Below are 12,987 nucleotides of genomic sequence, written 5' to 3'. Positions count from 1 at the left end.
AGGGATGAATCACTTGCTTAAAGTTAAGCAGTTAGATGAGTATTTGCGGGTGCCAGGCCAGACTGATTATTCTTAAGAACATAATATGAGACTGGACATACTGAATCATACCAGTGAACCAGCTAGCCCAGTATTTTGTCCTCCGACAGTGGCCAATGCCACTGTCATTGCTCAGGAAGAAATGAACACAGCAGGGCAATTGAGTGAGCCATCCCCTGTCCTCTAGTTCAACCTTTTGGTAGTCCAGAGATTTAGAGACGTGGGATTGGATCCCTCACCATCTTGGCAAATAGCCACTGCTGAACTTACCTGATTCTTTTTTAACTCAGTTACGCTTTTGACCTTCACAAAATTCCTTGGCAGCAAGTGCCACGGATTGCCTGTATTTATGAGGAAGCGATTCTATTTGTTTTAAACCTGCTGCCTATTAATTTCAGCAGTAACCCCTAATTCTTGTGTTATGCGAAGGGTAAATAACACTTCTCTATTCACTTTCTCTATACTGGTCATGATTTTCCAGACCTCCTGTTACAGTTGCACCCTCCCCCCCAACAGTTTTTTTTCAAAAACTAAACAATCCCATTCTTTTTATGTCAAGAACTGCACATAGTATCCATGGGGTCTGCGTGCCATACATTTATATAGTAGAATTATGATAAGTATTGTCTTATCAATTCCTTTTCTTATGGTTCCTCACATTTAGTTTATTTTTTGACTGATGCTGCACATTGTGGTTTTTCTCTTTTCAGAGAACTAATCACAATGATTCTAAGAACTTACTTGCATAGTAAAAGTTAGGGATACTTATAGGTTACCCAGTTAATCTTTCAAATCACCCTAAATGGGTAATACTTGCTGGCTCTAGCTAACTGGCGGGGGCTGGCACTTCCCATCTGCCCCAGCACTGCAGGGTGGGGGGCTGCTGGAGGCAGTGGCTGCTCTCGCAGGGGCTGGGGCAGTAACAGCTAATTTAGACCCTATCTTATTGTATGACCGGTTAGAATTATTTTTTCCAAAGTACTTCCAATGTGGTGGGCTTCTTTGGCATTTTCCCCCTACATGGAAATTAAACTTAATTATGTTTGCCATAACTGAGCATTTCAACTATGCTCATCTCTTGGACTAAATCCTGTATTCCATTCAGGACTAAACCAAGAATTGCCTCTCTTCTTCTGGAGCAGCTTGTCCTGAACTCATAACACTTCTAAACACGAGGGCTGCGTCTAGACTGGCATCATTTTGTGGAAATACTTTTAACGGAAAAGTTTTTCAGTTAAAAGTATTTCCTCAAAAGAGCGTCTAGATTGGCATGGATGCTTTTGCGCAAAAGCATCTGTGCTCAGTATAGATGTGCTTTTGCACAAGAAAGCTCTGATGACTATTTTAGCCATCGGGCTTTCTTGCGCAAAAAATTAAGGTGCCTGTCTACACTGGCCCTCTTGCACAAGTATTCTTGCACAAGAGGGCTTATCCCTGAGCGGGAGCATCAAAGTATTTGCGCAAGAAGCCCTGAATTCTTACATTAGAATGTCAGTGCTCTTCTGCAAATTCAAGCAGCCAGTGTAGACAGCTGGCAAGTTTTTGCGCAAAAGCAATTGCTTTTGCGCAAAATCTTGCCAGTCTAGACGCACCTATTAGCTGTCTGTTGTCTTTCTAAGGTTACATATCTAGTACATATGAGAATAGTTGAAATTCCCCATTACTATTGTTTTATGCCTTTGTAGTCCCTCCAAGTTCCCTAAGCATTTTACAATCACCATTGCCATCCTGGTAAAGTGGTTGATAGTATATTTCTTCTGCTAGACCAGGGGTGGTCAAAAGCTTCTCAGTGGGCCAGATCCAGCCTGCCTAGAACTTTGATCCGGCCCATGAGGCAGTTCCAGGCCCTGCCCCCTAGTGTGTTGCCTCAGAACAGGAGAGGGGCACAAGCCCTTCTATTTGCTTCTATTTAAAGGGCTCACCTCTTCCCCGCTCCTTGCCTAGCAGCTGTGGGGAAGAGGTGAGCCCTTTAAATAGAAACAGTTGAAAGGGCTTGGTTTCTGTCTCTGTCTCTGTGGCAACATGGTAGAAGCCTTGGAGCTGTGAGCCCTTTTAAGTGCTTCTGTTTAAAGGGGTTGGCACCTTCCCTGAGCTTATCAGGCAGCTGTTGCTTAGCAGCTGTGGGGAACATGAGAGCCCTTTAAATAGAAACAGCTGGAAAGGATTGCATGTTTCCAGCAAGGGCGAGCACAAGCCCTTTATACTAGGGATGTAATTGACTAATTAGTCAATAGGGTGCTTCTGCCTTTGAAGTGTAGCAACACCCCAAGAGCCAAATAGTCACTCCTTTGCAAACTTCTTGTATTCTGCTCCTGCTCGCTAACCTTTTGTATTAAATAACTCCAAATTGTCACCTGTCAGCTGACTGCTAGGCATGGGGCCTCATTGGTGACAGCTGCTTTGTCTTGTCCGGCTCTTGGATACTCTGTTTCGAAACCTGACAGAGACCCTTGTGCAGCTGTGTGGTTTACCTGCTGTAAAAGAAATAGTATTGCATTGTGTCTGAGATTCTAAAGTTATGGTTTAGCTGGCACTTCTGTTCCAGAACTTTTGGCTATATCTAAAGTTGTGTTCATCTAGGCCAGTGAAAGACAGCAGTGATACTGTTTGCCTGTAATGGTTTGTAATGCTTTTTCTCCTTGGGATAGTTCAGTGCATCCTCACAAAAGCACACTTTCTGGGAGTGGGTGAAGAGGAGACTTGCTATATGCTTCAGAGAGTATATACGGTATAGGCAGGAATAGTTTGGTTATTTTGTTAACCTCTAACAGTATACATGTAAACCCATAAATGTATACATGTAAACATTTATCCACCAGTATGTCCCTAAAGGTTGAAGTTGGGTCAAGCATCCTCCAGGATTAAATATAACTTTTTCTTGGCCATCTCTCACAGCCAAAATGCTTAGCTCTGCAGTTGGGAGCAACAGCTTTTAGATAACTTCTAAATTGTTAACCTTCACATAGTGAAGGTATTCTAAAGTTAGTCAGTCTGGGATACTTATACCTTTAATTAGTAACTAGTACTTGGGAACTCCAGTCATAGGTCAGGGCCAGACTGTGCTAGGCACTGTGAAGACACAAAGAGGTGTTCCCTGCCCTACTGCCTGGCTGCGTCTAGACTGGCCGCTTGAATTTGTTCAAGAACACTGACGATCTGATGTAAGATTGTAAGTGTTCTTCCGCAAATACTATGATGCTCCTGTTCCGGGGGGGGGGGGGGGGGGGGAGCCCTCTTGTGCATATGTATTTGCACAAGAGGGCCAGTGTAGACTGCTCAGGACTGTTTTGTGCAAAAAAGCCCTGATGGTGAAAATGGCAATTGGGGCTTTCTTGCTCAAAACCGCATCTAGATTGGCACGGATGCTTTTCCGCAAAAAGTGCTTTTGCGCAAAAGTGTTCGTGCCAATCTAGATGCTCTTTTCCACAAATGCTTTTAATGGAAAAACTTTTCAGTTAAAAGCATTTGCGGAAAATCATGGCAGTCTAGACGCAGCCCCTATGTATAAGATGAGACCATAAGTATCTGTAGCAAATAAGTGATGAAACACACAGTACCAAGGGAACCATACTGGTGATCACAAAAATAGTAGTACTGTACAATGCACCAGGTGTTTAAATACTGTCCAGTTCTTGCAGGCATCACACCAGAGTTTACCAGTCCTAGTCTTGATTGCTTCCAATGTCAATGTGAACCTCAACATGCCTGAGAAAACCGTGCTGCCGCTTTGTTGGTTTTATATGACCAGGAAAGATTTGTGTGTGTGGGGGGGGGGGGGGGGGGGGGAGAGAAGGAATGAATGGGGTTGCTGATCCTCAGAAAAGGCAGTAGCAGAAGTTATAAAGGACATAACTCCAAGTACTTTATCTTCAGCATTCCACAGCTTGAAAACCATTATTTGCTGGGGATATTGGGGTTGGATGAGACCTCAGGAAGTCCTCTAGTCCAAACCTCTGCTTGAACTAGGACCAATGCCAACTAAATCATTTCAGCTAGGGTTTTGTCAAATTGAACCGTAAAGCACAAAGTTTTGATGAAGGAACACACTGTTCTTTTAAAACTAAGTCATTATCATTACAATGCATACTAGTGAGACTCTTCAAAATATACAATTAAAGTTAACTTACATGCCATATCCCTGGACCAAAACTGAAGGCCAAACTTTGCCTGCTTTACTACTCTTACATGTCCTTTGGAGTCAGAGAATGAAACCTGGTTCCATTAAATGTAATGGCAAAGCTGAGTTCATTTGGGCAGTATTATACCCAATAAGACTACTTGCATGGGTATATATGGTGAATCTAGCCCTTAATTTTAAAGATAATTAATGCAGTTTGAAAGGTCTCCTGGGTTACCCTAAAAATAGATATTAATTATAAGTGAATACAAATTCTAAACTGGAGAAACTATCAAGCCATGCTTCATATGTGAAAAGCCTAAATTTTATTGTTACTTTGAAGGATGTCAGGTTTCAAAGTAAAAAGAAACAAGTTACCCCATATGGAACATTCATAGATTAGTGATGCTCATGAGTGGGTTTTTTGTGGGGGTGTAACAGAAAGCATATGTTTTTTGTTTGCATCCACAATATTCTAAAGTGGCATGATTTTAATCAGTAATTTGCTATTGTAATTATCTACTATATACTTGAGAGAGTTTGTCCATGTGTCTGTCCATATGTTTGTTCAAGAACTCCTGCTAATGGTAAGAGCTAGGACCACCGGTTTCAGTATGCGGCTTCCTCTTGTCATAACTTAAATTAAAGCAAGCTCGGGGTTTGGTTGTGCTAGGACAATGGGATATGCCTCAAATAGGATTGCTTCTCATGAAATGGAAAGGAAGGGCTCTGCTATAGAATTACTAAATGGGGATATGGGATGCACAGCAGGGACTGTTTCACTGTATAATGACCGGGGAGAGGAGGGGGAAATGCAGCAAGGAGCCAGAGATGGAGACTGGGACAGTAGTTTGCTTCATTTCTCACTCTGCCTGCGGAATGCAAGGGGCAGACAAACCTGGACATGCCCTAGCTGCGGGACATGCACCCCTCCCTTGGCTGTGCCCACTGGAGCTGCAGCAGCCATGAAGAAGCACTTCTCACCTGGCCACAAGCTGCTGCAGTGAGGGAGAGCCAGGGTTGTCATCTCTCCCTGGGGCAGCCGGCATACCGACACCCTCATCGTTGCCCCATCCCTTATAACAATGATTTACTTGAAGCATGTACATCATAATTTTATTTTCTTAAAAAAAAAAAAAAATGAGTTAAGGACCTGAGCAATGCTGGGGTAAGTCTTCTATATACTGTAGTTAAATAGACCTAACAAAGGCATTCCAGGATGCAATTAAATATAAAAAAGGCCTCTTGTTTGAAGTGTCAAATGTAAAATGTTACTGTTCACAATGTAGTTCATTTATTGTAGCTCTTGTGATAATTTTGGTTAGGAATATTCTGAGCATGAGAATGTCAGAGGCATAAGTTGGAATAACAAGTTGAGTAATTCACCTGTTTTTAGAGAGATTGTGTAAATATTCAAGTTTGGTAACAAGTAGCTTTCTTTAAAAAAAAAAAATGATAGTTTGGCTTCATGGTTCTTTTTAAAATAGTATATTAAGATTTAAGCTCCTATTTCATGGTTATTTTCTGGGTTGAGAAGAGTACATTTCAGTTTTAATTCCTCTGAGTATTGTAGTTTTTTAAAAATTTTTTTTTTTTTTTAAACACTTTTGGATCAACAGTACCCGTGGCGCATATTTCTTATCTAAGAAATGTCTCTTCATCTTTTCCCTTTGAAAGCTTCATTTATTAGCATTGCTAAAGCAACGTCCGCAGCCATTACTTTTTTTTTTTTTTAAATAAATGCTTGATCTCTATGTGGGTCATCTTTATTTATAGCTTTTTTTCTAAAAAAATGTTAAGACTATGTCATCTACCCGCAATTGATTTGAATGGTTCTAGTCTGGATCTTGCATTGCGTGCAGTTTAAGTTAAAAAACCTCTGTAATCAAACATTAGGGAAATTGTGTTTTAATTAAGGAACGGTTAATATACTAGTCAGGTAGTCGAATTTCCCTCGACTAGTCAATAGGCACTTCTGCATTCCTTGTTTGACATGTACAATTCAAAGGAGGAATGCGGAACTGCAGCCTGGGACCAGGGAGAAGACCTGCAGACTCTGGGCTGCAGGCAGCACACTAGCGTTGAATTGTACAAGAGCCCCAGTTGGGCTCTGCCCTCGTTCATCTGAGCCATACAAATTGACCCGACCTTTGCCACATATAATGCCTGCTCCCCATGTATGTATTTTTGTTTTCTCAGGGTGGTTTTTTTTTTTTTTTTTTTTCCTAGCCTGTGAAGCTCTTGGCTTCTGAATACATTTTGAGCTGTTTTATCTAGGCCATGTTTGTGTACACAAACTGTGCTGGTGCTGCTGTGAAATGGCTCATTTAGCTGCTGAGTGAGCGCTCTCATGTCAGCATAATTAAACCACCTCCAACGAGCAATAGTAACTATATCAGTGAGAGTGTCTGCTGCCAACATACTGCTGTCCACACTGGTGTTTCTTTTGGTGTAACTTACGTTGCTCAGAAGGGTGGAGGTCTTGCTCACGCTGCTGAGCGCCATACCTAGTTAAGTGTTAGAAATAGCTTTACACTGGGACTGCGTCTACACTGCAGGCCTTTTGTGCAAGAAGCTTTCTGCAAAAGATCTTCCACAAACTTCCTGCGCTTTGAGGTGTGGACAAGAGAGCAGCCACACTGCATGAATGCTCTAGTGCAAGAAAGCTCTGATGCCATTCACAGAATGGCCATCAGAGCACCTGGGCTTTTTTGGATCTGCTCTTTTTGCACAAGAAACCCCTGCAGAGAGTCCACACGTGCTCTTTTGTGCAACAGTTGTAGCATAAAAAGTAGTTATGCCTCGTAAAAGCTTTACCTACATTCCAAAAGCCCTGTGTTCTGCCATTTTACTGTTGATTTACTTGCGCAAAAGCGCATTTGAGGTGTGCATGCGCTGAAGGTTTTTGCGCAAAAACCTTGCATTGTAGACCTAGCCTGAGCAAATAGGTTCCTCTTTCAACTTATATATGTTGAGTAACTTTTAATATCAATCACTCTTAGGGTATGTCTACACTGCATTCCTCTTTTGAGAGAGGAATGCAAGTGCAGCTGAGCAAAATTGCAAGTGAAGCACAGATTTGAATTTCCTGTGCTTCATTTGCATAATCGTGTCTGGGCACTATTTTGAAATGGGGTATTTCGAAATGGTGCCTGGCTGCAATTATGCAAATGAAGTGTGGGAAATTCAAATCTGTGCTTCACTTGCAATTTCACTCCACTGCATTCTTCTTTCGAGATACCGTTAGTTTTAAAACATTACACCTTTAGATTCTTATTTCTGAGTAGAAATAATAAATGCATTAAATTAAATGCACTTTATTATCTCTTACCACTTAATTAGTATGTACGTACTATATTCCTCTAGAACCCAGTAATGCTGGTTTTGCCTGGAGCTGTTAATATAGTATGTACTGTGCTTTTGAGAAATTCCAGTTGAGATGGTCACCTTGAGGAAAATCTTATGCCATTGCTGGTATAACTTGCTTCTGCATAGTGGCCTGTACTTCTAAGTGGTGGGGCTGACTTAATAATTCTGCCAAAAAAATATGACTGACAATATCCAACAGTTTGTGGGAGTCAGTGGCATATGTCTGACAGCCATCTCCTGGTCAATTGTGGCCTTGTGAGCCTGGACATCTTGGCCAATGGGCAGCTCACTCACAGGAGATGCCAGTCACCACTAGCTTTGTGAGCTTAGTTTTCCCCAACAGAATTCCTATTAGAAAGCAAAAACCTATTACATGATGATGTTTGTTAATAGGCTTATATCACCAGGCAGAGACCCTGGAATAATGTGAGCTCAGTGAACAAAATAAACAGCTGTTAGTGCAATGAAGTGTGGAGACTGCTACAGCACCAATGGAGGAGGTAGGCTGTTTTATTTCCTTTGGGGCAAGAAGCACAGGTATGAACATTTTGTAGACCTGGGAGTTCCTGAAATGGAGGGTGGTCACAGAAGACCCCTTGAGATGATTTGAGCTTTGGTCTGGAAACAAATTGAGAAAATATAAATGAGGAAAATATAACTGTCTGGCATTTTCTAAATAAGATGTAATGTAGATTGTGATGTAATGTCAGTGTCTGGTATTTTTGTTGAAACCATCTGGCAACCCTACCTGAAGGGAATGGGAAGTTGCCAGATGAAGAATCTTCTATATTGTCTATCACAATCTTGCAAGGACAAGAGGAAGAAAAAAGAACCCCATAATACTTCCAATATCCATAGAAATAGTCATCAATGACAGAAAAGATAAATTGCTTTTATTAATCAAAATTGAAATAAGAGGAAAGCGGATCACATTTCAGTTTGCAGAAGCTCTCTATTTTAAGAACAGAGGTTGTCTTTTCTCCATTTTTCTTTTTACCTAGTCTAGAATTTCACAGTGTACTCTTCTACACCACCTGTATGAACAATGAGTTATACAACAAATGGATAATCATAGAATTTAAAAATAAACTACAAGCAGAACGTAGTATCTTAGAATTAACTTCTGACTGCCCTTTTAACTGCAGTACTACATGGTATTTCCCCCCACATAGTTGGTCAAGGAATAACTAAAGTTATCTCCTCTGCAAAAACTGATTCCTTTACTGGACAGCATCAGATCAGTAAATCTGATTTTAGTTTATTTCCCTCAAAGTTTTTCATGAGAACTGTCAAACTATATACGCATCTGTTGTAACAGTATAATTTTCTTTCGAGAAAAGAGATGACAGAGCATTGAGAAGAAATATGCACTTTTTCCCCAGACTTCTGTCTTGGAGAATACTTTAAAACATACAGCAGACTTGTCCATTGTAATCCTCTAACAGTCATGTATTAGCACTGAGGTGTTTGAAATTATATGTGGAAGACTCCAAGATGTTTGGTAGGAAAATGAAAAACTAGTTGGGGCAGAGGTAATATCCCAGGGCCGGATCACTAAAAATAGCTACTGTGGAGCTGCGGTGCTGGGTTCCAGTCCCAGAACATTGTGGCAGTCACTTCTAGGATACCATGAACCAGGTTCTGCCTGCCAATATACTAGTGTGATACTAAATGGCTGCTCTGTGGTGCTCTGCACATGTATCCAAAAGCAGAATTTGACTCCAGCCACATTCTCAAACTTCTCACAAATTGAGAAGTAAGAACCAGATACACCCACCTGTAAATGTTTTTAGCAGTCTGGCTCAGTCCCAGTTTGCGCCAGGTCCAGGATCTACCACTGCTGTAACTCTGCATTTAAAGTGTATTAGGAGCTAGGTGGGCAGGCAGCCTGGCTCGGTTCTGGCTCACGCCGGGTCCAGGAGCTCAGGCACCCTGTCCCTGGACAAGGGCTGCTGCCATCCCGCACTGCTGCCTCTGTATCAGGAGGCACAGGGTGGCAAGCCAAGCAGCTGGTCCATGAGGGGGAGGCTGGTGTGTGTGCGCGCGCGCGTGTGGTGTGTTTTTTTTTTTTTTTTTTTTTTTTTTAAATAAACTGGCTGCCCTCGCAGACCAGCTCCTGCCTGGCACTCTGTGCTGCTGCCTCTGATACAGAGGCAGCTGTGCAGAGTGGCAGAGGGCTCCTCAGGAGTGGGGCTACAGCATACTGGCTGCCAGCCCCACCCTTGGAGACTATGGTATAGTCAAGTAACTGATACGAATTTATGAGTTAATTAATCAACTATTCAACTTACCAGTATTGAACATCCCTACATCAGACTTCTGGTGCACCAGTAATGGCTGTCATTAGAACATTTAAAACAACACTCACTTCCTGTTTCTAACTTCACATACAAGAATCCTATGTGCATCAAAACCGGGTATGCAGACTGCAGCATTAAAGTGGATAAGGTTACATGATGTATTTTGTCTGAAGCATCTTGGAGTTGTGCATATTTATATTCACAAATCAACTTTCATAAAGCATGGGAGAGAGTCGTCATAGGGTCCTTGCCATCTGAGGTAAGTTACTCCTGCTGGGGGCTGTGTGCTGGCATGCCAAGGAATACCTATTTACCAAGCCAGCCTAGTAACTCTGTTAAGGTACTTTTCTCTCTATCCTTTCTGAATATTGTTTCGATTAGAGAGGTCAGGAAAAGAGGTGGATTTAGCAATTTCTTGTCTTCTGCCTGTACAACATGCAGCAGTGTGTTTTTTGTCTGATTAATGACGAGTGAGACAATTTGCCTAACTAGTTGGATTATACAGGCCAGACATCTCTTATCTGGTACCCCCGGGACCTGACTGGTTCCATACCAGGGAATTTGCTGGACTAGAGACTGTTCTCTGCCATAGCCTCCAGCTGGTGACTCTGCCAGCTGGGAGGAATAGGCAGAGAGACGCCCTCCAGCCCCTGCTGGGCTGCCTGCTGCATTGCTGACCCCACTGCTGCCAGGCTTCAGCAGCCCACACTACCACAGGCTGCCAGGGTCTAAGGTTGCCAGGTGTCCGGTATTGGCCTGGACTGTCCAGTTTAATAAAAAAAACAAAAAAACCCCGAAAATACCAGCCATGTAAAGTGTCTGGTATCTTCTGGTTGTTTTTTTTTTTTTTTAATTAAACTGTGGCTCTTCTTCCCTCCCCTCTTATTCCCCCCACCCCTTTTTTCCCTCCTATCCAAATTTTTTTCCCAACCAAATTTTTAAGTATCTGGCAACCCTACTAGGGTCTCAGGCTCCAGTCATAGCCCTGCAGCAGCCTGCAGGCTTTGGCCATGCTTCTGCGGGCCGTCCAAGGCTCCGGACGCATGCTGCTGTGAGCTGCTGAGGCTGTCCAGCCCCAGCCCCATTCCCTCTACTATGGGCTGCCGAGAGAGTGGACTCTTGCTGCACAGCAGCCCACAGGTGCTAGCCCTGCTTCCACAGGCTGTCGAAGGGTCCAGCCCCATGCGGCTGGGGGCTGCTGCCAGCCCCAGCTTTTGTCCGGCTTCCACAAGCTGCCCAGGGCTCGGGCCCCAGCCCTGTACTGCCATGGACTGTTACCGGCTTGATCCTGTGCTGTAAGGGATGCTCTGCAGCACTGAGACCGGGTCAAGCTGTTGTGGGGGCTGCTGCCAGCCCCTGCCCCATCTTGCTGTTTCAACCCAGCTCCTTCAGGATTGCTCTCCTGCCACTAGGCTACTGGGGTTCTCTGATCCAGATGTTGCCAGACCAGAGAGTTCTGGTTTTGGAGGTGCAACCTGTACTGCATGCATACATGATTGAAAAGGTACGCTGGCATGATTTGGCAATGGTGTTGTGGGACAACACCGCGGAAATGACTTGTTTATAAATCAATTTTAAGGTGAGTCTACAAACTCACAGCAGATATTAACCTAAATGAGGGGTTAACAAACAAATGGACATGTTCTACAAATGTGTGCCTGGAATTCTCTATGCAGTTTTGCCTTTTGGCAGGGAAAGGAAAGGAGCTTATCATAGAGCACAGGTTCTTATAAGCTATAGTCTGTTTGTTATCTGGAGGAGAAGATGGATGGTGGAATGCTGCCAAGAACACTTGAATTGTACGGGTAAAATAATCATTCTAAATATTTGTTTACAGTAGCAGATCAGGCATTTGTGACCCTTGGTAGTGACGATGATTATTGCCAAGGAGCTCTGGTTCTTGGGCAATCCTTGAGGAATCACGTGACATCTAGAAAGCTGGCTATACTAATTACACCACAGGTCTCCAGTGTGATGAGGTAAGAATTCACAATCTCAGCTGTAGTTAATGTGAAAAATAATCAGTTGCAAACAAGACTTTCCTTGACTTTGTCATAATAACAAATAAGCCTGCAGTGTGTTTAATTTAATTCCTACCTTAGTTTCTTGCTATTCAAAGAAACTAAACCCAAGGTTTTAAAAAACATTCAATGTTTTTTCCACTTATTGGCAAGAATAATATTTTTCCAAAGTATCTAAATGACTTGAGTCAAAGTGAAAGAAGGGCTTTGGTGCTTTTTTTAAAAATGTTATTCAACAACAAAAAATCCCACTCAAACAAAATGTTAACACACACATACCTACCCCCCAAACCCCATTTCTATGACTAATTCTGAGATCCAGTTAGTCCTTCTGAGGCATTATCTACACTTACTGGGGGACTGTGGGGCTTAATCTCCTGGGATCAATTTTGTGGGTCTTATGAGGACTCGCTAAATCAACTGCTGATCATGCTTACTTTAGTCCAAGAAGAGAAAGGGGAGTTGACAGTGTTTCCTGTGGAACCCCTTCCCCCTCCCCACAGTGGAAGTGCTGTTGTAACTTAATTTAAGGTACTCTTTTTCAAATAGCTGGAGTTCCAAACCTTAGTTCAACATTGCCCCCTAGTGTAGACCTGGCCTCAGTTCTAAGTTTCTGAGTTCAGGGTTTGTGTCTTATTCTCTTTTTGTACTGTTGGTGATCTAAATAAATTACCTTAAAGATTTTATTCGTGTTCCAGGCTTGTAAATGTTGATCATAATAATCCACTTCAATACGGTCTAGAAAGGTTTTGTTAATGATTCAAAAGACACACACTTCAATTTAATTTTTTTTTGTGAAGTCTTGAAGCAAAAGTAAAATAGGTATCACATATATTTTAAACCGGTATAACCAATAAGCACAGGGAGGTGCAGATTAGGGATGTTTAAATATCAGTTAATTGAATAGTTGATTGACTTCATGAATTATTATTGGCTAGTTGACTATTCTACAGTCCCCTGGCAGCCCTTGTCTGGGTTGGGGGGGAGAGGGGTCTGAGCTCCCAGACCTGGCATGAGCCAGAACTGAGCTCGGCTGCCTGGCTTCTAACACAATTTAAATGCAGAGTGGCAGTGGGGGTAGGTCCAGGACCCAGTGCAAGCCAGGACTGAGCTGGGCTGCTGGCCAGCCTGCTAAAAAAAT

At 42.6% G+C, this 12,987-nt stretch overlaps 1 protein-coding gene across 4 annotated transcripts in view; it reads left to right on the top strand.

Moving 5' to 3' along the window:
- GYG2 (glycogenin 2) overlaps positions 1 to 12,987 on the top strand; it is a 33,485-nt gene that overhangs the window by 1,954 nt on the left and 18,544 nt on the right. Inside the window, exons 2-3 of one of the 4 annotated variants that reach the window (XM_014577857.4) lie at positions 7,919 to 8,025; positions 11,663 to 11,804. The exons of 1 other annotated variant lie outside the window; for it this stretch is intronic. In XM_014577857.4, coding sequence (XP_014433343.2) covers positions 7,989 to 8,025; positions 11,663 to 11,804 — 179 coding nt within the window. In that variant the 5' untranslated portion in view covers positions 7,919 to 7,988. The remainder of the gene's footprint in view (positions 1 to 7,918; positions 8,026 to 11,662; positions 11,805 to 12,987) is intronic. 2 more of the 4 variants (XM_075915658.2, XM_006112254.5) reach the window with 2 other exon arrangements.

This window comes from Pelodiscus sinensis, chromosome 1 (genome assembly GCF_052426305.1).
Source record: "Pelodiscus sinensis isolate ZL-2025 chromosome 1, ASM5242630v1, whole genome shotgun sequence".
In the NCBI taxonomy this organism is placed as follows: Eukaryota; Metazoa; Chordata; order Testudines; family Trionychidae; genus Pelodiscus; species Pelodiscus sinensis.
The sequence above is the reverse complement of the archived record's forward strand: the minus strand, read 5'-3'. Positions and strand labels throughout refer to the sequence as shown.